We start from the raw sequence: 26,814 nt of genomic DNA, 5'->3' as shown, positions 1-26,814 counted from the left end.
AGATGCAATGAAATCACAGTTGTTCTCCTGCATGAGTGGTTGTGGTGCGGGCACAAGGGAGTTCTCCACAATCACTATACATCACACAATTGTGCACGGTTTTGGCTCTGCCTAGCTGACTGTGGAGGAAGGAGGGGCATCTACAATTAAGGAGGGAAGGGTTACCACAGATCACAATCCTTATTCCAGCCTGGGGATTGGAGGAAGATTTCTTCCCATCACTGCCAATGTTATGGAGTTCCTCTGCATAAAGCCTATACCCAGGAGCAGCACAACCCGCCCATGGTGCCATGCTAATGAGTCTCTGTAACCTGAAGTGATGACTACTATTGCTGAAGGGGTGATTTTAGTCTTCCAATTGAGAGAAGCATTTGAACCAGCAGTTCTGTTTCACTCAATGAGTTGTATATAACTGATTGTGTTTGTGTTTGCTTCTGATTTTTCATTGAATATGATAAAGAGCTATGTATGCGTCCTACTGCCATTTGCTGGAGAGAATTAGCACTGCTCAGCTGTGTGTCATAAGCCCTATACTGCTAGCTAATAGCTAATGGATACCTTTCTGCAAATCAAGTGGTAGGGGCCTGTGTTTTTGAGATGGGAGGCTCAGGGTTCTATCCTTCCTGCAGCTGTGAAGTTTTGCATGGCTGCAGTGACAATGTCCTAGCTGACCACGGATATGTTACAGCACCTGCAGGATGCTGCTGTGGGGGTGGGGACAAGCTTGATTTTTGTGGATATCAGCAGGTGGAATTTCACAACATAATGATCTTTAATGCAGATGAGAGGCATAGAGCCTGATCTCACAGGATCCATAGTTTTGGCACATATGCAGACAAAATGGAGGTCACTGGACTCAGACTGTCAATAAAGCATTAACCCCATTCTCTCACCAATTACAGAGACCTTTCACTTTACCTCAAAGAGGCACCAAGGTTTCCCCTTCAGTCTCACCTTTTTCCTCAATGGGCTACAGATGGACAGGCTGAGCTCCTGCTGCGAATACAAGCATCGGAAGGGTGTGAGATTGGGAGGCAAGCATGGATACTTTGGCTTTGTGAATGTGGATAGAGCGTCTCCTTGCTATAGGTATGCTCACAAGTGTTTAGACCACAAAACTTTCCCCACTTTTTTTAATGCATCTATCAAACATTTCACCCATTGCTCTCTCCAGAGCCCAAGCCACATCTCAGATGAATGGGGATCTATTGCTTCCCTTGTCTTGAAACCAGTTATATCATCTGAATATTGGATCTACTCTTGCAATCTTCCCATAGGCAATCTCCTATTGAAGTCAGTTGATTTTTTTTACATTGTCCCCATTATGACAGTTCTCAGGGTCCCCAGGACTGAGTCACCATGTTACCTCCCATGCCTCCAGCGTGAGGGAGACTTGCTTGTGCTGAACTGGGTATCTGTTCCTTGACACCACAAGCCTGTGAGCCACCTAAGCCTTCTCCTCTGGGCTACGCCAGTCCTCACTTTGCCATGCAGGTTAACAGTTGGTGTACCCCAGTCCCTGAGCCCCTTTGCAGCATTCCCGTATAGTATCCAGCCCCCTTGCCACTCACCACTCACAGAAATACCAAGGTCGGTTGTCCCCAAGGGAACAATGTACACATCAGCTTGTAGGATTCAACTCAGGATCAGCTTCTTGCTTAATACCACAGCACTGATAATGAAAACAACAAGAAGTTTATTATCAAAGATTCAAGAGACTGTGAGTAAGGATAATGGAAACGAGGGTTTACCTATAAAATAAATCCATCACACACTTTCTAGAGGTTAAACTTAACTAGTAGATTAACCTCCTGTTTAATGAAGTTCATCTCACCCAAAGCCTTTTGCAGCATGTTCAACCCAAGCTGGTGGGGCTCCTGTTTTCATGAATGTCTATGCACTGTCCGTTCGGAGGATCTTCTTTGTTCCCCAAATATAGTTCAGCAAACCTTTGAAGTGTATCTCAAGATAAAGTTCTTTTCCTCTGCTGTGTGTTCTTCCTTGTTGACGTCACATCTTTCTGTTGACTTTGTATGTAAATACCTCCAATGTGTTAGCTTACCATGCTTAATTTACGCACCAACAGAGAGACCGGTGAATAAACATCTTTTGACTGACAAGAAACCCGTTTATCCACCTCTGCTGTGATACAGAATCTAAATATATTTTCAGGATTCCCACATAGCTCCTTACATAGTAACTGTCTACACATTTCACAACGATATTAACAATGTGTGTGACCCTGACTTTCATTTAAGACCTCACATGACATTCTTTGTTGAACCAGAATGCACAGACCAGAATCAGGATATTCTTGTAACCTAGTTGACATTGAGGGGTTTTTGGGTTACAACCATGTTTTCTGTTTTCAATATGCCAGAGAGTTTTGAACTGAAGATGTATAGCTATATCAGAGCATTTGTCAGGGGGAAGCTGGAATATATGTTAGCATGGGAAGGGGCAAAAAGGGCCTTTTGTCAACCAGAGAGGCTTAGAAGGTGGTTTGGCGTTGTTGGATAAGTATGTCAGCCGGATGTTTATGCTAAAAATGATAAGCAGTGATGTAGTTTAACGGTGCCATTGTTACTTATCTGTAGGTTCCAGAGTTAACAATCCATTCATCTCAGTGAGTCATTCCCATCTCTCAGACCTATTGTTGACTCAGGCAGATATCACTAAATCAGTTTACACTTAGTTGTATTCTTAAGGTTTTTCTAGGCCACCATGCAAGCTAGATACATAATTTAAAACAACAAGAACAAAATCTTAGATTCAGGAGCACAACTCTGCCTCAGCATTTGAAGTCCACAGTAATTTCCCTGGCTGCAGAGTAGCCAATATAGGACATTGCCCAGGATGCAGAAAACAAATATGAGCACAACAAAGCATTCTGTTTGTTCATGGCCAAAGACAATGCCATGATCAACAGCTGCAGCGTATGCCAAGAAGTTTCAGTTTTAATTAAAAAAAAAAATCTGCTGGATTTTCAAGGCAGTGTCACACAGTAGAACTGCTGCTGCCATGTATAATTTTTATTCTTTTCATAATATATTTTTAAAACAACAATAAGCAGTTGGATGCAGCGGGGGAAGCAGAGAGAGGGGAACCTCGATAGAGCCAAACTAATGTTTTAGATAAACACTAAATTCTGAGGAAAAATTCCATGTCTTTCCACTTCAAACTAACATTTACATGATTTATGTAAATGTTCTCCTATAGTTGCTGTGACAAGGTTTTCTGAGAAGTGAAAAGCAGCTGAATTAGGATGGAAGTACTGTTTCAGAAAATATCCAAACTAGCTCAAATCTCAGCCTTTCTGTGTGCACGTGTGTGTGGCGAAGAAAGTGAATTACTTTTATCTAAAATGATATGAGCCTGGAGAAATGGTTCAGATTCTTTCATATTGGAAAAAAACCAATGATTAATGAAATTCTTCTTTCTTCCACCAGCCCACCCAAATCTAGCTATTGACCTAAAGATGCCCGTTTGTAGGTTCCTTTCCCAGCAGTTACAGCTGTATTTTCATGTCCCCAACAAGTCACATCCCATAAAGTCCTGCTTTACCCTTGTACGTTTGGAGGGGCAAAATGGTGAGCACAAATAATTTTGGGCGTGATTTTGTGTCCACAGATCCCAGGCTCAGTGAAGGTTCCCATTGATTTCCATGGGTTTTCGGTCAAGCCCTGAGTGACTTTGCCCCTGATTCCACAATAGGTTCTGCCTGGATGCTGGGGTTAATCTATGCAGAGCTCACTGTAGGCTTGAAGCCCTAGATAGCTGTGCACATGCACATAGGAACTCCAATAGCTCAATGACCTTTAGGAAACTATGGGCACTAATAACGGAGAGGACAGAATGCCTAACACAATTATTCACACCTACATTTTGTGCTCACAAAATTGAAAGTCAGTTTCTGAAATTCTAGCCTTGGAAGTCTCTAGGATGCCTCACGGCAGGTTCGAAGCAGCTGTAGAAAAGGTTAGCATGAGAGGTTGCTGTATGAAAGCTTTATGTCAGAAGAGCTGTTGGAGAGGTCATAGCGTTCTAGGAAGGGAATGAAAGGTATGGGAAGGGGTTCCTGGCTATGGGGAGAACTGCTGAGAGTAAGGGAGAGGGATCAGCCCCAGAAGAGTTGTCTTGAGGAAAGAAAAAGGAATAAGCAGAGTGGGGTTTTCATTCTTCACTAGGCCTTGGCACTGAGCCTCTGGGTAATGTCTACACTACAGACATTACAGTGGCACAGCTACAGCACTGTCCCCAGGGCCGGCTCCAGACCCCAGCGCACCAAGCGCACGCTTGGGGCGGCGTCTCGCGGGAGGGCGGCAGGCGGCTCCGGTGGAGCTCCCGCAGACGTGCCTGCGGAAGGTCCGCAGGTCCCGCGGGACCAGCGGACCCTCCGCAGCCACGTCTGCAGGAGGTGCACCGGAGCCGCAGGACCAGCGACAGCCAGAGCGTCCCCCGCGGCGTGCCGCTGTGCTTGGGGAGGCGAAATTCCTAGAGCAGCCCCTGACTGTGCCATTGTGGTGATGTAATGTAGGTACTTGCTACAGTGACAGACAGGTTTTTTTTTCCATTGCTGTAGTTAATCCACCTGCTTGAGACGCGATAGCTAAGTTGACCGAAGAATTGCTTGCAGCGTCTGTACTGGGCCTTGGTCAGCTTAACTGCATCTCTCAGGGGTGTGAATTTTTTTCACACCCCTAAATGATGTAGCTAGTTTGATCTATATTTTATGTGTAGATCAGGCCCCAGAATATCCCCAGGATCCATATTATGTTGTGCAAAATTTCTTGGATTGTACCAGAGTTCTGAAGCAAACACCACCTGCTATGAACTAAGAAATCTTTCAATATGTGGGAGGCAGGTGAGGAAGCAGGGTTGGTTGGTGGAGGTTAAAGCAGCATTAAGAATTGTTTTTAAAAAAAACTAGAGGGAGGGAGAAGAAGAAGAATTGGGCTTGGTCTACACTTAAGTTATATTGGCATAGCTGCAATGGTCAGGGGTGTTAAGGAGGGAAGCAAGTAGGGAGCGTTCTGTCTCTCAGCAACATGGTCCCGGATCTCTGTTCCGCCCATTGCTAGTTGGCCAAAGTGCACCTATAAAGATGCAATTTGGGGCTTGTCTACACAGCAAGTAGCTGCACGGCAAGCCAGGGTGTGAATCTACAGCAACCAGGGGCGGCTCTAGACATTTCGCCGCCCCAAGCAGGGTGGCACGCCGCAGGAGGCACTCTGCCAGTCGCCGGTCCCACGACTCCGGTGGACCTCCTGCAGGCGTGCCTGTGGAGGGTCCACTGGTCCCGCGGCTCCACCGAGGCTGTGCGGGACCAGCAGACCCTCTGCAGGCACGCCTGCGGGAGGTCCACCGGAGCTGCCTGCTGCCCTCCCAGCAACCGGCAGAGCGCCCCCTGCGGCATGGCGCCCCAAGCACGCGCTTGGCGTGCTGGGGTCTGGAGCTGCCCCTGACAGCAACATGACAGTAACATGCTGTGTGGACACTGCCGCAGTGCAGTGAAAGTCCTGGAGAGTAGCTCAGTGCAGTAGCAGTACTGATGCAGTACTGTACGGGAGAGCAGGACCAGGATTTGCTCGAAAGGGTTTTTTAACCCTTTGGATTCAAAAGTGCTTTACAGAAGAGGGTAAATGTTATTGTCCCATATTTAGAGGTGGTGAACCTGAGGCATAGGACAATGTATTTAATTTTATTTTTAACTCACTAGGCATGTGGCAGGTTATGGAAGGACAAATGTGTAGTTTCCAAGTTTCTCGTGTTGTTTTTGTTAGGTGTATCATTGCAATGGGCCTGGACAAAAAACCCTCTCCTCCAAAGAAGAAGATGAAGGAAGACTATGGAGAAAAGCAAGAGGATTCTGTGAAGGATGAAGAGAACAATGAGCCAAGTGAGGGCAGCGTTGAGCAAGAGGTGACCAAACACTCGACAGTTGAAATTTCATCAGCTCACGGAGAGGGTCAGGAGCCTGCAGAGGACAGCGTGGAAATTGGAGAGGAGGAAAGAGAAGAAGAAACACAAGGACCCGAGGATGAGTCTGAAGATGACCAGGAAAATGCTAGTAAAGATGGTACAGTATCAAAAAGCCCTATTAAGGAACACAAATGGGGAGGCAGAATAGTCTAATGGAGAGGGCATAGCACTGCTAGTCAGGAGACCTGGGCTCTATTCCCAGCTCCCAGCCTATGTCTAGCTTGTCTGTTTGGACTGGATGATTTTATGGCAAAGACTGACTCTTGCAGTGTGTTTGTGCCTAGCACCAAGGGTCTTGATGCACTCCGTGTGGTTCTGGGCTACAGAAAGTAACAACAACAGCAAATATGATTTCAAAATCTTTCATAATCGAAGTTTAAGGTTTTGTTTACATTGTGACTTTAGCAACCAGTGTAAGTGCATTGATACAGACAGTTTACTCTGGCAAAGTAGGAATTGCCCCACTCCAGATTACTCTGGTAATGAAGGACAGAGATTTAAGAAGTGTGTGTGTGTGTGTGTGTGTGTGTGTGTGTGTGTGTGTGTGTGTGTGTGTGTGTGTGTGTGTGAGAGAGAGAGAGAGAGAGAGAAAGCATAGGCAGTGCAGGTAACAATGCCTATAGTTAAGGTTGAAGGAGCCATGGGATATATAGGAGCTGAGTGGGAGAGAGGGACAGGAGATGTGGGGGATTAGGAGGGAGACAGAAGACAGTGGAGATGCAACAGAGGGGGAGGGGAACCAGAGCTGGTGATGGGAGGGGACCAGAGAGGGAGCTGGGTGGTATATAGACACAGAGGAGGAGGTGGGGTAGCAGCTGAGGGGTGGGAGATGGTGGAGGGTAGGAGCAGAACAGGGGGTGGTGGTCAGGAGCTGAGGCTTGAGGTGGGTGCATACGAGCAGAATGGGGACGTGGCAGGAGTGGAGGGGTTAGAGGGTTAATAAAAGGATGGGGAGGGGGCAGGAGTGGAGGGTTTTGGGGGTGTATAGAAGGATGGGGCAGGAGTGGAGGGGCTATAGGAGGATGGGGGAAGGGGCAGGAGTGGAGAGGCTGGGGGTTTATAGAAGGCTGGGGCAGGGGTAGGGGCAGGAGTGGTGGGATTGGGGGTTTATAGAAGGAGGGGGCAGGTGCGGAGGGGTTGGGGTTTATAGAAGGATGGGGAGGAGGCAGAAGCAGTGGGGCTGGGGGTTTATAGAAGGATGGAGAGGGTGTGGAGGGGTTGGGGGTTATAGAAGGATGGGGGAGGGGTTGGGGATCTATAGAAGGTTGGAGGGGACAGGAGTGGAGGGGTTGGGGGTTATAGGATGGGGAGAGGGAGGGGTTGGAGTTATAGAAGGATTGAGGGGCAGGAGTGGAGGGGTTGGGGGTTTGTAGAAGGATGGAGGGGGCGTGGAGGAGTTGGGGTTTATAGAGGGATGGGGCGGAGGAGTTGGGGGTTTATAGAAGGATGGAGGGGGCAGGAGTGGAGGGGTTGGGGGTTTATAGAAGGATGGGGCAGGAGCGGAGGGGCTGGGGGTTAATAGAAGGATGGGGCGGGGTTGGGGGTTTATAGAAGGCTGGGGAGGGGCCAGGAGCGGTGGGTTTGTGGGTTCTAGAAGGATGGGGAGGGGGTGGAGGGGTTGGGGGCAGGAGTGGAGGATCTATCTGCAGTAGATTATAATTTTGAGTTGCATAGTTCATTCATTCTTTGCATTGGTGATCAGCATCTGACTTTCAGGGTCATTCTTGTTCTGCTTAGATTTATAGTATCTCCTTTCTAAGGTCAAATCTAACACAGAAGTTTATGTCTTGAATATATCCTCATTCTATCATTCCTACTGGGGCTATAGCACTAAAAGCTGCCTATGTGGAGTGAAATAAATCTGTTCACCTCTTGGTTAGAGTCCTTTCTTGGTTTTAAGCTGGCAGTTTTCTTGTGCCATATAACCACCAATGCCTTTTCCATCTATTGTTTGGCTTGTGCATATCTATCTATCTGTCGATACAAAAATTGTTAGCATCTCCTGTTTATACATTTACTTATTTAAGAGAAGCCTTTTTCATAATATATTGTATTATTTCTCCATAAATATTTTACCACTTTTTACTCCTGTCCTCACTTTCATGAGTTTTCTGCACCCACACAAAACTTTCTCATTCAGCACTAGGAATATGCTTTTGTGATTAGCCAGGCCTTTTTCCCTTCAGGGGATGGACACCTCTCTGACAATTACTGAGAAGGCTTGCCACCTCCAGAGGCAGCTGGAATCTCAATTGATTTGAATGTAGAAAATAAATCTACTCATTTTCTTAATTCTCATTTTAGAGTAATTGTTTATTTGCCTAATTGGTTCCACATCAGATACTCTTCCTTTCTGTCTTTGGCATTTTGTCACTTCAACAAGAAAAAGAGGTGAACAATTAAATTTGAAAGGTGAGAAATTATCGCCCCGAGGGACAGCTGGAGCGTGTCTGATGTGACAATTCTCTTTCATGATACAGTTTTGTTGCCTCTCTGCAGATTGTGCAGCAAATTAATGGTTGCAAAGTAAATATTTTATTGTGAAAGGGATTTACGTATGTTCTGGTTTGTGGGAATATAATTAGTCTGTTTCTGGGTGGAGCGGATAATATTTTCCGATACACACATGATTTCAATTTTGAATTACATACAAAGCCCTGATGTTATCAAATGTTCCTAATCAAATTCTCAGTAAGAGACTTTGGTTGAAATCCTGTTCCCACTGAAGTCAATATGGGAGTTTTGCCAATAGTGTCAATGGAGCTAAGAATTCACCCTATAACCAAATGAATATATTAGAAGAACCGTGCAATAATCAGAGTATTCATCTGCAGTGTCCTTTGGCTGAGTCTGAATAATTTAATTTATTTTGTAGGACACCCCTCTGTTAATTAGCCTTGTCAGTCCACCTTTCTCTCACTTCCCCATTATAGAAAAAACTTGCTGCAAGAAAAATTAATTTAAGCAAGGGATAAAGCATCAAAAGGACAATATGTTCTGTGGGATCTCTTCACTTTATATGTTATTCCTGCATTTGTCTATCTGACCTATCTTTGTTGATTTTATTCTTTACACTTGAATGACACCTGCTAGATCATTGAGTAGCTTTGTTCCATTTCTGTTACTCTAGATTTAAAGAAAATGATTTGTTTTTTGAGGTAATGTACTTTTGCAATCCCTCCTGTGGCCTCATATATTCACTTGTTGCAAAAAGAAGTGAGGAAATGCAAAGAGAAAAGAGGGTTAATGGAGTTAACCTCTCTCTGGTTAATAAGAACTTTAAGTAGTTATGAATTCCATTTTCTGTCTCACGCTAGAGGTCTTCTTTTATTTCAGAGTATGATGAAGATTTTGAAGCCGATGAAGAGAAATCAGATGAGAAAGTTAATGAAGAAGGACAGGCCAATGATCAAATGAATGGAATGTCAAAGTCACCCTCAGATGATGAAAAAGATAATTTAAACCATGAAAAGGAGAGTAAAAGCTCATCACAGAAGGCGCTGCAGGCCTCTGACAGCGAGAAAGATGAAAGTGATGGATACTCAAACAGTGACTCAGAGGAAGATAAACAAGGTTAGTTGTTTTTTCTTACCTTGGTGCAGGATACTTGACCCGATCTGTGTTTTACATTTTATGTATACCCTATTGTGTACATCTAGCCTGCATTTATGTTGGAGCTACACATTACACTGTCATGAAAGTGACACTTTAGGGCATCATCCATCACACAATTTCCTTGGCACAATCCTTGGCACAGAAAGCTATGGATCCAGTCTCCCCCGCCCGTTTGCCGGGCTGTCCACAGGTAGCCTAGCTCTGCAACAGCATGCTGTGGAGCTAACCAAAAGTGAAGAACACACTTCCATTTTAGCTGCAATATTCCTGATTCTCAAGTCCCTTCGTCCCTCCCCGCTCCATCCATTCAGTTAATCCAGCTCTGGTCTACAATAATATTACTGGTTTCAGAGTAGCAGCCGTGTTAGTCTGTATCTGCAAAAAAAAACAGGAGTACCGTATTTATCGGCGTATAACACGCACAGGCGTATAACACGCACCTTCATTTTAAGGGGGAAATTTCAGGAAAAAAACTTACCGGTAAATTTCAAATAAAGCTCCGGGCCCAGCAGAGGCAGCTGACCTGAGCCTGGAGTTTGCGGCCCCGCCCCCTCCCCACGTGGCTCTGAGCGGGAAAGAGCTCAGCCCCCTCCGGAGCCATGCGGCTGCTGCGCTGTGAGCCGAGCCGGGTCGGGGCGGGGGGGGGGCTCGGGCCCGCGCCGCTCGGGTCTCGGGGGGTGGGGGCTCGGGCCCGCGCCGCTCGGGTCTCGGGGGGGTGGGTGGCTCGGGCCGCGGGCCGGGTCTCGGGGGGGTGGGGGCTCGGGCTGCGCCGCTCGGGTCTCGGGGGGTGGGGGCTCGGGCCGCGGGCCGGGTCTCGGGGGGTGGGGGCTCGGGCCGCGCGGGCCGGGCCGGGTCTCGGGGGTGGGGGCTCGGGCCGCGCCGCTCGGGTCTCGGGGGGTGGGGGCTCGGGCCGCGCCGCTCGGGTCTCGGGGGGTGGGGGCTCCGGGCCCGCGCCGCTCGGGGTCTCGGGGGGTGGGGGCTCGGGCCGCGGGCCGGGTCTCGGGGGTGGTGGGGGCTCGGGCCGCGCCGCTCGGGTCTCGGGGGGTGGGGGCTCGGGCCGCGGGCCGGGTCTCGGGGGGTGGGGGCTCGGGCCCCGGCCCGGGTCTACGGGGGTGGGGGCACGGGCCCGCGCCCCTCGGGTCTGGGGGGGTGGGGGCTCGGGCCGCGGGCCGGGTCTCGGGGGTGGGGGCTCGGGCCGCGCCGCTCGGGTCTCGGGGGGGTGGGGGCTCGGGCCGCGCGCCGCTCGGGTCTCGGGGGGTGGGGGCTCGGGCCGCGGGCCGGGTCTGGGGGGTGGGGGGCTCGGGCCGCGCCGCTCGGGTCTCGGGGGGTGGGGGCTCGGGCCGCGCCGCTCGGGTCTCGGGGGGGTGGGGGCTCGGGGCCCGCGCCGCTCGGGTCTCGGGGGGTGGGGGCTCGGGCCGCGGGCCGGGTCTCGGGGGGTGGGGGCGCGGGCCGCGGGCCGGGGCTGGGGGGGGGGGGGCTCCGGCCGCGCCGCTCGGGTCTCGGGGGTGGGTGGGGCTCGGGCCGCGCCGCTCGGGTCTCGGGGGGTGGGGGCTCGGGCCGCGCCGCTCGGGTCTCGGGGGGTGGGGGCTCGGGCCCGCGCCGCTCGGGTCTCGGGGGGTGGGGGCTCGGGCCGCGGGCCGGGTCTCGGGGGGTGGGGGCTTGGGCCGCGCCGCTGGGGGGGACGGGGGCTAGGGCCGCGCTGCTCGGGAGCCTAGAGCCGGCCCTGGGTACATGGTTATATCGGCGTATAACACGCACACATCATTTGCCCCCTATTTTCAGGGGAAAAAAGTGCGTGTTATACGCCGATAAATACGGTACTTGTGGCACCTTAAAGACTAACAAATTTATTTTAGCATGAGCTTTCGTGAGCTAAAGCTCACTTCTTCGGATGCATAGAATGGAACACACAGACAGGAGATATTTATACATACAGAGAACATGAAAAGGTGGAAGTATGCATACCAACAGGCAGAGTCTAATCAATTGAGATGAGCTATCGTTAGCAGGAGGAAAAAAAACTTTTTGAAGTGATAATTAAGATGGCCCATAGAAGGTGTGAGGAGAACTTAACATAGGGAAATAGATTCAATTGGTGTAATGACCCAACCATTCCTAGTCTTTATTTAGACCACAGTTAATGGTATCTAGTTTGCATATTAATTCAAGTTCAGCAGTCTCTCTTTGGAGTCTGTTTTTGAAGTTTTTTTGTTGCAAAATTGCCACCTTCAAGTCTGTCACTGAGTGGTTAGGAAGGTTGAAGTGTTCTCCCACTGGTTTTTGAATGTTATGATTCCTGATGTCAGATTTGTGTCCATTTATTCTTTTGCATAGAGACTGTCTGGTTTGGCCAATGTACATGGCAGAGGGGCATTGCTGGCACATGATGGCATATATCACGTTGGTAGATGTGCAGGTGTACGAGCCTAATATTAATAATAATAATATTAATAATTAATATTAATATTAATAATTAATAATATTACTGCACAGCCATGGACGAGGAGAAAGAAAGAAGGGCATGTTATTAGCCACGTCATAGCATTGTAACACTTTACACTGCCATAGTGCCTTTCATCTGAGAATCTCAAATGTTAATTATACCCAGCAATATTCCTCTGATGTATATAACAGGTAAGGGACATAGAAGAATCACTTCACACCCCATGTAGAAATACAGTCATCTCTGGAATGCAATGCAACAACTCATAGCAATGTTGCAGAACAGTTCAGGATCAGAAATGAAGATGTAGCTACTAGGGGAATTTAGGGAGGAATTTAGGCAAACTAAATACTTTGGGGGCAGAGCTTCAGCTTGTGTAAATGTTCATATCTCCATTGACTTCAGTGGACGTATGGCAATTTACATCAACTCGGGATCTGTTCTTTTAGCTGTAATTTGGCCAGCAGACCTTGGTCCAAGACCCCCACTCTTATGAGGTGTGTGTATGGTGACCAGCTGTCCTGATTTTATAGGGACAGTCCCAATTTTTGGGTCTTTTACTTATAAAGGTTCCTATTGCCCCCAACCCCATCCCGATTTTTCACACTTGCTGTCTGGTCACCCTAGGTGTGTGTAGTCTTTAACACATCAGGTGTTTTCCATCTGACCCTCCTTATATGTGAGCTATTTGCTCAAGTTAAATGTAAACATTACTTTCATGTTTGTATTTCTATGTGAAATAGGCAAAGATAAAGCAGCTCTTGGGGAAAAAATTGCAGCTTTCTATAGAAAGACTAAAAATCTTCAGACACTCAAACCAGGTTTGAAACATGTTTGCATATAAAAATCACCACAATGATCAGAAAGAATCTTAATTTTTCATTTCTCTAATGATTATCAGGAATAATTTATTTACTGATTCCTGGACAATCAGTACACTTTTAAAAATGATTTTCTGCTTATTAGTATCTTGCATAATCAGCTTTCTTGTGAACAAATTAGTTGCTTCTTGAGCTGTATCAATTTTGTTATGGTCAGGAGAGAGAGAGAGAGAATGTAAAGGTAGCTAACATAACAGTGAGGGTCCTTGGTTCTTCCTAAATGAATATACTTATTTGACTATTCAATACTGCAACACTGATAACATAGTGTAGTTAAGGTGTAGTGAGGTGTTTCCATTAACTTTGTTTCATGCCACCATTTGAAATACAAGAGAACCTCAAAGATACAAACACCAGAGTTAGGGACTGGCCCCTCAACTTGACACCACGTGAAACCAGAAGTAACCAATCAGAGACAAAAAAAATGCAAATACTGTACTGTTCCTGTATTGCATCTTAAAGGTAGGCACATCTGAACTGCCTGTCCCCACCCCACCCCTACCCCCACCCCCACCCCCAGCCAGAGGGGCAGCCACTCAGCAAGACGCTGAGACTGCCAGCCCAAGGCAGCGGGCCTTCCCCCCATCCTGGGAGGGGTGATACACTGTTCTCTCTCTCTCTCTCTCTCTCTCTCTCACACACTCACACTCTCATGCTGGAGCTGAGTAGGGAGCTCAGCTGCTGCTGAAGCCTGGCCTGGAGTGTTAGCTCCTGGATCTGGAGCCTGAACTGCGCTTTGTTCAGCGTTATGAACATTTCAGAGTTACGGACGACCTCCATTCCCGAGATGTTTGTAACTCTGAGGTTCTACTGTATATTAATACTCACTGTCTGTGAGTTGTGCACATGGATAAGGGCATGGTATGGCCATTCAGAAATGCCTGACATTCTTTTATAATTGACAAAATGCTTTCAGAAGTATGTGCACTGTAATTCTCACATTCCATCCCTTAAACTATTTTAATTTGCTTTGCTTCAATTGCAGTTTTTAATTAAACTGGGTAAATTCTATCATTTAGTAGCAGAAATTGTATTTCCTGGAAAGCTCCCAGCATCATGCAAATAAATAGACACTCTGAATTTTTCCCAAGATCAATTTTCAAATCAGTTGCTTTTTAAATGTAGCTCCTTACTGATTTTGTGGGCTAGTAATTGATCTCTTCCTCATGCAACCCCAATGAGAAATTATTTTTGGCAGAATGATCACACTAATCAGATAGCTATGAGACTCTTTACTGAAGTGCAGTTAGTGGGTTTGCTTTTGTTCTTCGTGGATAGTACTCACATTGCATGAACCACAGCTCAGAGAGTCAATATTTCTTTCTCTGTGGTTAAAAAAATAAAGAGAAAAGGCTATTAGGATGCCATGAGAAACTTGAAGACTGGTCAAGAAAGATGCATGTTTAGCACCATCATAATGGAGCGGTTAGAAATATTTGTGAGAGCCTTATTTTCTGGCAGTTGGTTGGTGCTGTAAATGCTTTTCAAGCTCTAGCTCGCCTCTCCCTGTCAACATGGAAGTGCTTGCCAGTAAAATTTACGGTTACGCTGGCATTTGTATACTGAGGGTGGAAAGTCTGAAAGAGTCCTGTAGTTTTTATTTAGCAGCAGTCAATAGAGGGCTGTAGCACTGCACTTGGTTACAGCTAGAGATGGACCCAAACTGGAACAATGAATCCAAAAGCTGTTGGATTTCCAGCGGGTCTGGATTTGAATTCTTTGATCTAAAGCCAAAAGGGTCTTTTGGTTCTGGCTGCAATGCACCCAAAGTCTCTGGAGAACGACTGGTCTCCTTAAAGAGATTTCTCCCATTCAAGATGGCAGAAATCACCAGAAATGAGTTTGTCTTATGAGATTTTCATCATTGTGGGCTAAAATCTCACAAAAACAGCTTGTGAGATTTCACCACCATTGAACCCAAACTCAGTGTGCTTTCAAACATTTCTTTCTACTTAGAACTAAAAGTCTGCCACAGGAAAGATTTATCTTCTCCTAACATCCGTTTACTTTATTGGCATCATAATCCTTAGCCATTTTTATCTACCTCCAGTGTGCTGAGCAAAGCGTTTTGTTCTTAGAGAGCCAGCTAGCAATAGCTCATTCAAGCAGGGCTCTTTTGCTATTGAAGTGAAAAGCTGTGTTTATTGAAAGTGAATGCTGAAAAAGAGGCAGCTTTTCAATGGACAAGATTCTGGTTCAACAATACAAAACAGAAGACGACATTGTGGCAGTGGAATTCAAGCCATCAGTAAATCCTTTCCATTGCACATGGTTAACTATCTAGTTATTCATTCTTTGGCTAGGCTTAGTTTTGCCTAGATGACACATGCTCCTTGAGGGCAAGAAGTTACAAAATATGTTACAAAACTGTGAAAAGTATGGAAAATTTGAACTGCTGGCTAACAATTGAAGCTGATGCATTTGATAAATACCCATGCTGGGTGACACAAGTGTAAGATACAGTAGTGTGAGACTGGTAAGAAAAGAAGAATCTAGCTTAGGAATAGTGGATGAGATTTGTTTTTAATCATCGGAAAAGAACGACAGCTTTTCTTATTGTGTTTTTGTTAACCATCCCAGGCACTGACTCACCTGTTGAGAGCGTATTGTGATTGTCAGCAATGAATGATGGGCAAGAAAGCAGACTGTCAACAGACAATTCACTAGGATACTGCTTGTGATCAGTGTAGATGACCATTGCTAAAAATGATTGGCATGAGAGCTGTGAAATGAAAACCAAAAAAATCCACATTCATTTAAAAATATGTTTAAAAAAGAGGCTTTATAAGCTAATGGAAGAAAATCCACTCTTTTGTAGTTAGATATAAGACATACTGAGTCAAATTCTGCTCTCAATTACATCCATACAATTCTATTTGAGGTCTCAGTGAGAATTTTTTTTTTAATATATATTTGCCATCTTGGCAATCATGGACTCATATAAAGCAGAGAATAAAAGGATCTATTTTATATCCTATTCCTCTCAAATATTAATGCAGGATTTGTTTCCTACAGCACTATAGCAATGCTCGTTTGTAGGGATTGAATGCAGTACCTTTTGATCTAAAAGCACCGGCATCTACTTCTTTAGTTAAGGGGCTGTCATAAACATATAGTTAAGGGTTAATTCCTCTTTTACCTTTAAAGGGTTAGGAAGCTCCCATAACCTAGCTGAAACCTGACCAGAAGGACCAATAAGGGGACAATATACATTAAAATCTGGGAGGGGGGGAAAGTCTTTTGTGTGTGCTGTGTGTGTGCTTTTGCCGGAGACAGAAAAAGAAGGAGCCATAGGGTAGTGAGTATTTAGAGAAGGAATGTATTAGATTACTTTTATTTTCTTGTTTGTGAGTTCTTTTGCAAATAAGAGGGAGGATAAATTTGGATTCTTTGTGTAACTTTAAAGTTTTTCCCAGAGGGAAACCCTCTGTGTTTGGATTCTGATTGTCTGTGAGATTATCTTTCATTCTAATTTTACAGAGGTACTCCTTTTACCTTTTTTCTTTAATTAAAATTCTTCTTTTAAGAACCTGATTGATTTTTCATTGTTTTAAGATCCAAGGGTTTGGCTCTGTGTTCACCAGGCCTAAGTGGTGAGGGGATATTCTCAAGCCTTCCCGGGGAAAGGGGTGTAGGGGCTTGGGGAGGATTATTCTCAAGCCTGCCCAAGAAAGGGTGGTTAGGGACTTGGGAGATATTTGGGGGAAGGCAGAGTTCCAAGTGGCTCTCCCTAAATATTTGGTTAACACTTGGTGGTGGCAGCGTACTGTTAACCTAAGCTGGTAAAAAGAAGCTTAGGGGGTCTTTCATGTGGGTCCCCACATCTGTACCCTAAAGTTCAGAGTGGGGAGGGAACCTTGATAGGGGCCAAGTCAGTTAATTTGGGAACAGTAGTAGACTCCTAAGCCCCTTTATGTAGTCCCACCACTATAGGAGGACAGAGATCCACAATGGGTTAATGCAGGGTACAATTAGAGATGGGCAGGGAATGGTTTCCCATGTTTCAGATTTCAAACATTTGCCTGTTCCGCACTGGGACAAAAATCAGAGTGAATGAAAGAGAGAGTGAGAGACCAGAATAGTCAATAGCGTGCGGGTTAGGGCACCTTCTGAGTCAGGCAGAGCAGGCACTTGAACCTGTTTTTCTCCCACAGGCCTGGATTAACCAGCATGCACTAAGTGCGCTCGCACTGGGCCTCCAGTCACTGGGGAGCCCCCTCCCTGACTAGGTATGGGCTAGCCGCCCTTCCATTATGACAGCTGGGCCAAATTGAGTGGTGTAGAGGGGACACACACTGAGGTTTTGACCCACCTGCATGCTGTAGTGAGAGTCAGTGGGCTGGAGCAAGCAGCTAGGCCAGCCATGAGGGGGCCTGAGCTGCTGTAGGATGTGTGCAGGGCAGGCTCCCTCTCTTACCCCCGCCCCTTGAACTCCGTACCCGTCTCCTTGGGGCAGGATCCAATCCCCCTGTGGCACCCACCGCTTGGAGGCAGCACCCAAATCCCCCCCTCCCTCTGGACTTCTCACCCCCTAGGGGCAGGATATCTAGGATCACTTCATGCCACCAGAGTGCTGGAAAGGGGATTGGAAATCCCCCCAAAATGGCAGGTGTAGAGATTTCACCATCTCCCAGCCCCCTCCAGTGTAGGTGGCATGGACAGAGCACTGTAGCATTCCAGAAATCCCTCTCTGGCTTTCAGCTGTCTTTGTTCTCCTGTACTCTCAAGACCTGAGAATCAGGGCCCATGACTAGAACAAGTGCTATTCTCTACTCTTACATTAGAATTTTTTCAGGGTAGGGGAATATGTCTCTCTGTATGGGCTAAATTCTGTCATACTGGTGACATGGGTGGAAGCCAAGTTTTCTTGCAGGGAGCTTCTCCCTCATTCTCTTTGTGCATAATCATAGAATATCAGGGTTGGAGGGGACCTCAGGAGGTCATCTAGTCCAACCCTCTGCTCAAAGCAGGACCAATCCCCAACAATTTTTTTGCCCCAGATCTCTAAATGGCCTCCTCAAGGATTGAACTCACAACCCTGCGTTTAGTAGGCCAATGCTCAAGCCACTGGGCTATCCTGTGCAGAGTGTTGGTACCAATACTCCTGGAGCACTGAAGATGTGGGGCTGGTATGATGTCAAGCACCTGACAGCTCCAGTGGGGCATAGCTTTTAGGGCAGTGGTGTGGAGTGGGCAGCCTGCAGGCCACATGCGGCCCATCAGGGTAAGCTGATTGCGAGCCGTGAGACATTTTGCAGACATTGACCATCCCTAGGCACGGCCCCGCCCCCCAGCTCCCAGTGGCTGTGGTTTGCTGTTCCCGGCCAATGGGAGCTGCAGGTTGCTCACCACTGCTTTGGGGCCTCCCCAACACCCCTTGCAGACTGCAGGAGTGGGTGATGGGGTTGGGGCGGGGGCACCCAGAAAGCTCTTTCAAAACGGCACTAAGTGCTGAGTTCACTCTGCTAATGCCCCACCTTGAAACATTCGGCATGTTTGCGTGTCCATTATTAATAACCACTGTCATCATTAATTAAACTTGGTACTGCTAGCCCATCTCCAGGAGTGGAGAGGGGCGTGTGTGGGAGAGGTAAGGAAGGAGAAATGTAATTTATTGAGCAGTAACGTGAATTCTTCAGCTACATTATCTTTCAGCCACCTGGTCACCTCCCACCCCTCATCTTCCTCTTGTGTTTAAAAATCCTGTTAACTCCTGAACAGGCGGGGCATTGCAACTGAGGGGGAGCTATCATGCCTCAGCGTTTCTACTTTCACCCTCTGGCTTGGCATATGTAGTCCAAACTATCATGGTTAAAATGTTGACACTATTGCTCAAACGGCTCCTAGAATCACACGGCACAGCATACTGTTCACTAACCCCAGAAATGTGGATATTTTGTGGGGCACGCTATTGGAGAACTCATAGTTCTGGTAAGTGGTTTACTTCCTCTTTGCTTCTAGATAAATGCGGAACATAACAGGGATGTGGGTCTTGTTCTGGAAACAATTGCTAGTGTTCTTAAACCAGTAGCCTATAGTAATTTGCTGAATTCATATTTAGGCACATAAATAAGTGACCTACTTTTCACAGGTGCTGAACACCTATAGATCCCATTAATTTCAGTGGGTGCTCAGAGCCTTTGAAATCGGGCCACTGATTTAGGTCTCCAAATATGGAGTTAGGTGTCCAACTTTGAAAAGGTTATCCTAAAAGATCTTGAAAAGCTCCATGTGCAGGGGAAAGAAGCCTGTCAAATGAAGTCTTGTAGGTTTTCTCTAAGTGAATTTTTGCTATTTTGTTAATTTGAAGGCAGACTTTGTATGACTAAGGTATGTGTTCGGGTGCTGTGTGCTTGTTACATGGAATGGACTTTGGCCTAAACTAGTACCGTGACTCACTGGTCATTTTCAGGACAAGTTTCCTTTTTGGTAAAATCCTAATGGCAAAACTCTTGTTACCATAACAAAACCACAGAGATCTGCAAATTACCCAGCTGGCTAATTTACATAACCAAATTATTTTATTTTATTTTATTAACATCTTCCTTTCCCCTCCATCCTAACTACTGTGTGCAAAATTCATTTATGTCTTGAATTTATCTATGCCATGGTCCTGCAAACCCTTAGTCTCATTTTGTACTCAATGGGACTTCTCACTTGTTTAAAGTTACACACATGTGTGACTGTTAGCAGGATCAAGACCTTAGACTGCAAGCTATTTGGGGGCAGGGATTGTATATTTGTAATCTGTCCAACTCCTGTTGGGACCCCTGGGTACTACTGTATTATGAGTAATGTCTGATGATAATAATGGGACAAAGAATAATACAGGGGGATCAAATCTTATCTCATTTCATCTTACCTCTGCATTTATATTGCACTCATCACCATAGCGTCTGAATTCAACAGGATTGCATAGGTATATCTGAAGGCAGAATTTCACCCTGTGTGTAGAGATTTAAAAACATATCCCGATAACTGAGTAGCCTAAGTCCTTATTTTTGCATGTAATGTTATGGGTTAGGCACAAATAAAGAGCAAGGAAGAAAGACTTTGGCACTCAAATCCTTATGGCCCATAAGCCGATGAATACATTGTAAAGAATCATTGGCCAGTGCTCCTGGAAAGAAACATACACTGCTTATCTGAGTGTATGAGATATTTTTTTCTGAACTGGCCTGTTTATGTTCTTGTTAGTGTCTTTAATAATTTTATAATGTTGTTAGGGAGCTGGGTGGCCATGGGGATTCAGAACTTTTTACCTCTAGGTTGGAGGTTCAGATCCAGTGCAGACAGGTAGCAACTGGAAGTCACTACCATGGGATTGGTGTTTCGTAGTCTGTGTGTGAAATGTCTCTCAGTCAAGGTACAAGCAGGCAGATTCCACATCACAACTGATACTAATTGTCATTGTTGCTGTCAATCTCAGTAAAGATGACAAAGCTTGAATGGGCAGGTGATCTGAGCTAATACAGTGATGGCCTGTCTAGAACAGAGTTGAGGCACCCTGGAATTGCTCTGTGGGGATGTTTGCACTGTCCTGTATCTCCTCTGTGATAAATAGAAGACTTTAGCCTCCCAAACTGATAATCTGTCACCCTTAACAAGCATTATATTAATTTAGGACCACATTCCCCACACAAATATACCCTCACAATTCTACTGAAGTTAATGGGAGTTGTATATGCATGTCTGAAAGAAATGTTCAGCTCCTGTAAAAATATTGTATTTCAGTTAAAACAAACAAACAAACAAACAAAAAACAAAAAAAACCCTTCAGAATATTTGTAACAATGCATTTGGAAAGAATAATTAAAGATGTGAGCACAGTTGCCAACTTTCACGTGGTAAATAAGCACCCTGACTTTCACAATAAGACACAGATCAAGCGAATCCTATTTCAAAACAAGGCCAAAACAAGCCAATCCCTAAGAACCCCAATGCTTTATGTGACTAGCCAACTCACAAGCCAATTAAGCCAAAAACAAGCCCAATTTCTGCATTTTTTTCCCCCATGAGTTTGGCGTGTCTGGATGTGAGGGGTGCTGGAAAACCAGAACTACATTGTAAATACAAGGATTAATACTGCATGGTGTTGATTCCTGTGTGGTTCACAAGAGATTTCTAATAGATCCACGAGATGTTATGAATGTGCTGAAGAACTCTGACTTGAAACTTCTTGTCAAATACAGCAGGAGTTTGTTGTCACCCCTTTCCAACTGTTTCAGAGGTGGTCTTGGAAGCAGATCTCATGTACTACTGGTAGAGATTTCCTGTGGTATGGTTACGTTATCCAAAATAAAATATTTTAAGTGGCTTTGATTAACTGCTTGTTGTTAGTTTCAGGTAATGGGCCTATCTATATCATTATTAGGCATTTTGTGCCAGATCCTCAGCTGGTCTAAAGTCGAACAATGGCACTTTACCCCAGATGAGGACCTGGCTCTTCGGGCACAGCTAAATGAACTGGTGCACAGTGAAGACAGATGCTTTATAGAAAAATATTAAAATGAAATTGTTTACTGTTTGTAGATAGGAACTCTGCATCCTCTCTCTCATCCAGCAGTACTCTGTATAGCAGTGAAGACGACTCTGAAGCTGAAAAGATGAAAGACCATGTTAAGGGCAATGAAAAGGAAGACATTGACAGGACAGCGACACGTGAGAAGTATGGAAATGAGACTTGGGAAAGCAAACCTGAGGAAAATCAGGAAATGGATGCAGTGGAGGAGGAAGAAATGGATGAAGCAGAAGAGACAAAAGCAGAGGCTGTGATGAGGGAAGAAGTTGAGGTTCTTCATGGACATATGATGGAAATACATCATCAAGGCACAGATGAACTCAGTGGGGAACTCAGACCTGTAGGGTCAATAGAAAATAATGCAAGGGAAGAGGGGGAGAAGGATGGAAGCAACACGAGGGAAGATGGGAAGGAGGTTGTTCTAGTGCATTTGGAAGGCAGCACTGTGGAAGCAGAGGCTACAAACAAGGATCCTCCTGAGGTTGATGAAGGAGGTGGTAAGTATAGTCTCTTGGTGGAGATGTGATGTGTCCATTGCATGTAAGTGTTGTGTCATTTGCTCTTACCATTAGTGATGGAGATGGCATTTTGATATAGCATGAGAAATTCAGTTTTTGGACTATTCTTAGTGTACAATGTAAAACTGTTAGAATGTCATTTTGCTGCGTGTGCCAAATAACCACCAGTGATGTGCTGTAAGTTCGTTGTTTGTTTGATTTTATGGGTTTTCCAATGTAAGGTTTGGCTATTCTTTTTTCATCTCTATCACTCGTTGGGGCAGTATGTGATAATAGATTTATATATATTTTTTTTCGTGGACCACAATACCCTTAGGTTTGACATCTCATGTAATTTTATAAAGCTTAGTGCCCGTTTAGATCTCAAGCATAGGAAGTCCTGGAGAATTCATATGCCAGCTCAGATGAACTGGTTTGTCATTCTTATAATTCCAGTTTCCATAAGGACTCCTAAAAATCTCTTGTAAATCATGGTGCAGTGCATAGGCAACCAGATTGGGAGTCAACAGACATGGTTTCTGTCTCCGGCTCTGTCACTGACACACTGGCTCACCAGGAGCAAATCACTTAACCTCTCAGTGCCTCAATTTGGCAGTTTGTAAAATGGGGATATTTGTGCTCCAATCTCACAGCTATTGAGGGATGTTTTGGGGGCTGGGCAAGGAGTATAGCTATACCCACATGAGTAAGGCTGTGCAGGATTGCGTACTTGGGTGGGAAGAATATAAGTACTTGGTGTGGAATTTCATCTGGATAGCGGGAAGAGTATCCTGATAATACTGGGAATGTCAATGTAAAGTAATGAAGTGGCCTTAGTGATGCAGATGTGAAGAAAGGGAGTCATAAGCCACGCTAGACAATATTTCTGACTGTATTTCTATGGATGTCGATTTTGCAGTGGATTATGTAATGCTCTCATTTAGTTTTAATAGATGTTTGTGGTTTGTTTCTATTGCTTTCTGCTCGAGTGCTGCATGTATCAAATAGCACCGTGTGTGCAAAGCAAACACTGTTGAATGCTATGCTGTATTATTTGCAAGTCTCTTGGTGTTGGATTGCTTTGGATTGCACTGTGCTTTGGTTTTGCTATGTTATGCATTCAGAATTGAAGAAGAGGGAATAATTTATTATTCAGGGATTATATTGAATTATTTATAGGTGTGTGTTTCTTGAAATGTTCCTTTCACTTGCATAAGGCATCTCAGCTTAAGCAACGTCACCATTAGACTGTTAGTTAAGTATTAAGTGTGGTTGAAGATTGCTAATGATTTCAATCATACAAGTAGGATGAAGTGCTGTAATTTAAAAAAAAAAAAAGGGAAGAAAGGGATAATCATATGTACTGAGCTAATGACCTGCCACGGTTTTGACACAAAATAAGACCATTGTTCTTATTTGATCAAATTCTTGGGTGCTGACATTTAACGGTCATTTTATACTGTAGTTATAGATTTGAATGATCATCGCATTTGGGATGACTTCTCTCTTTAAAAGGCCCTATTTCAGTTGTCAGGATGAGTAAGTGACAGACGGGATAAGCGTAGTCCAGATAAAAGAACGTATACTTCTCTATCAAATCTTACAGCATCTTTATTGCCTGGAGAATGTCTAAGACTCAGAGGCAGACTACAGAAAATGAGGACAAAACAAGGGCTATATGGACAAAAATAATCACTTAATCATAGAAGTTAGAGATACGAAAGACCTAGTTGATCCCATCCAATCCAGCTCCTGGCCGGTACAGTATTGTCATGGTGAATTTGGGAGAAAATAAAGAATTTGTCAAGGAATGACATGTGAGTAATGAAAAAATAAGGGCAAGGACCTCTTTGGGGCATGGGTCACTTGCTGGAGGATTCTCTGCAGCTTGAGGTCTTCAAACCACAATTTGAAGACTTCAATAACTCAGACATAGATTAGGGGTTTGTTATAGAAGTGGATGGGTAAGATTCTGTGGCCTGCTTTGTGCAGGATGTCAGACTAGATGATCATAATGGTCCCTTCTGACCTTAAAGTCTATGAGTCTATGAAAGGAAACTAACATTGTGAAAAAAAGGATTTGATGGGTAGCACATGCCACCTTGAGAATCAAACTTTCTTTAGGGCCTGATCCCACAATCACCCCCTGCTCACTAATCTAGGAAATCTTGGGCCAGTCCTGAAAATTGCTGATTGGCTTCCACTTCCAGAGAGAGCCAATGAGAGGTGAGCAGTTCAGCATCTTAAAGCAGTTGCAAAATTAGGCTCTTAACTCTATTCTGCACCTGGGCTCCTTTATTTCCTTGTTAAACTTTCTGTTGCCACTGCCCTTCCTCCGATATCAGGTGTTTCTGCCCTGTTGGCTGGTAGCAGATCCAGTTATTGACTATGCTTCTGCTAACCAGTCTGGTTTTAGACATTGCAGAAATATTAACCAGAGATGAATTTACATGTAAAGGAGACCATAAGTGGAAAAGCTTGTGTGGGCTTATTCAGTTGCCAGCTGAGGCTGGGGAAGGCACCATAAATGTAGGAATTAGGATTTTAGAAGGAATGTAAATACCTGCTGTGTATTCTCTAATCTTGTGGTGCACTTTGTGACAAGAAGGAGATGTCACTCATTCCAAGAGACAGAATTACTGTGCGCTGTATTTGTCATCCTGCTTGGGGCTCTGTGTTTTGACTGACTGTTAATACTCCCTCTTGTCATATATGTAAACTGGGAAGAATGGGAACTGCCAGCTAATCAAACGGCAGGACTATAAGCAGGTCAAAGTAATAAGGTACGGACCATATTTAAGAAAGCTTATGGGGCTTCAGTGGGCCTGAAGAAAATGCTGTCTATGCTTCTTTATTCTGATGCAGCAAAGGAATCTCCTGGGGGTGAAGGTTTCTCCTCTTGTTTGCAGAGTTTAATCATCATTGTTATTTACTATTGATATTGCAATAGTGCCCAGAGATCCTAGTCAGGACCCTGCCCTGAAATGCTGAAGGGGGTCTGTATAGTGTCCAAATAACTCCAGGGAAGTGCAGTGGCTTCATGCTGGGGCTAGTACATTATTTAACCAGAACAAGAGTGGGTGGAGGTAAGGCCTGAGGAGAGAGAACAGAGAAGATGGGGAGAAGAAGCATAGCAGGAAGGCTGAGGTGTGGGGAAGAGATGAGAAAAAAACAAGGAGGAGGAAGAAAAAATAATCATCTAATCACAGATTCAGAGACAGGAAGGACCTAGTAGGTGCCATCTGGTCCACCTCCCTGCCTGCATGGGATTGTCCTCTGCAGTATGGTTTGTTCAGGCTCCATTTAAAAGCCTTAAGTGAAGATGTCTCTCATCTCCCTTGGGAGGCTGTTGTGCAGCCTGAAACCAATCATGCTTGGAAAGTTTACCCTGCCATTCAGACTAAATTTGTCTTTCCTTGATTTTGTCCTATTGCTCCTTGGAGCTAAGGATGCAGGGAACTGGAGCAGAAGGAGTGGAGGAAACAGTGTGGGGGAAGGAAAGGAAGGAAGACACTGAGAAGACTGTGGTGAGGAGGAGAAGCAGGAGATGTTGTAGATAAATGGCAGATAAAGGAAAAACAAAAGGAAAATATAAAGGAAACAAAGTAGAATGGCAAGATATGGGTTGAGAATGGGGGAAACGAAGAATATAAGAATGGGGGGGAGGAGGAGTTTGACTAGCGACCATCTTGTCCCTAATCTCCCCTGAAAAGCCATTTGGACATAAATGTGTCACCTTTAGTTCTTCCAATAGAGTCCCTCATTGCCATGAGTAATTCTGAAATACCAGGCAGCTTAAGCCCCATTATATACACAGCTAGAAGGTTAAACAATGTTGGTGTTTATTCTCCAGTCTCAAAAGCATTAATAGCTGTTATTTTCCATGCATAGCTAGGAGGAACCTCTCCCTTCCATACACTCCCTCCTCCCAATGGTTTTATTTTTCTCACGGAGCATTTTCTTTGCATTTGCCATAACTCAGTAGCATTATCTGAAAGCAGGAAAGTTCGCTGTGTTGGTTTGGAAATGGGGCTAGATTGACAGAAATGCAGTGTTGGTAATACATCTCCCTTAATAAAAATTAAATGCAATATAACCATGTTATATAACTCTTGAAATTGAAGCTATAATTGTAGCAACCTGCGTGGTGTTTGGAGGGAAAAGCCCAGTTTGGGAGTTCGGAAGAGGCACCAGGAAGTTAATTGTATACACGGCTAGAACCAATGCTAGCTGCCATTACAGCATCTCTGTAAATAGTTCTTTTAACAAAGAACCAGTGTAGTTTTACAAGTATATTATCCTCTAATTTTATTCCTTAGCACGTGGTACATGCAACGCTAATGGAAGGGATAGCACAACCTTAACTGTAATGCTACAAATGTAACACGTAGATCTTGACTATGAAACAAAATCTTAAACATCATAGATGTTGCTTTTAGGAGAAGCAAATATTTCTCTGCTTATATATAGAGATTTACATTCATGTATGTCCATGCATTAAGATAAGACAATGTCTTCAGCCAATTTAAAGAATCATCAGAACTGTATATGGAAACTTTAGTATGTAAAAATATGGTGTAATTTTTTTTTAAAGTCAGCACAGGACAATAAAAGGTTTCTGTTCATCAAACAATTTTGTTGCTTGTGCATGAAATGCATCTTAACCAAGGTAGTTTTGTGTCTTTGTGATGATTTTGTGGCTGATTTCTGCATGTATGTTTGTAGATCCTCCTGCATGAATTTTTATAATGGGCTTCCATTTGATTTTAATATACTTCAAAGCATTATTACAGGTGAAGGCTTACTGGATTTTAATTAACCCTGCACTGATAATATGGCTCTCGTTAAGCCAATTTCAGACAACTGAATGATTCC

General features: G+C 44.9%; 1 protein-coding gene across 6 annotated transcripts in view; it reads left to right on the top strand.

The window, feature by feature from the left end:
* The window catches only part of ERICH3 (glutamate rich 3), a 64,841-nt gene that overhangs the window by 26,827 nt on the left and 11,200 nt on the right, over window positions 1–26,814 (top strand). For 3 of the 6 annotated variants that reach the window (XM_045028764.1, XM_045028763.1, XM_045028762.1), the window contains 4 exons: window positions 903–1,089; window positions 5,784–6,079; window positions 9,319–9,555; window positions 21,454–21,939. In XM_045028764.1, coding sequence (XP_044884699.1) covers window positions 903–1,089; window positions 5,784–6,079; window positions 9,319–9,555; window positions 21,454–21,939 — 1,206 coding nt within the window. The remainder of the gene's footprint in view (window positions 1–902; window positions 1,090–5,783; window positions 6,080–9,318; window positions 9,556–21,453; window positions 21,940–26,814) is intronic. The other 3 variants (XM_045028767.1, XM_045028766.1, XM_045028765.1) reach the window with 2 other exon arrangements.

Source organism: Mauremys mutica, chromosome 8, assembly GCF_020497125.1.
Source record: "Mauremys mutica isolate MM-2020 ecotype Southern chromosome 8, ASM2049712v1, whole genome shotgun sequence".
Classification (NCBI taxonomy): Eukaryota; Metazoa; Chordata; order Testudines; family Geoemydidae; genus Mauremys; species Mauremys mutica.
Note: the sequence above shows the minus strand (reverse complement) of the source record. Positions and strands in the feature narration are given on the sequence as shown.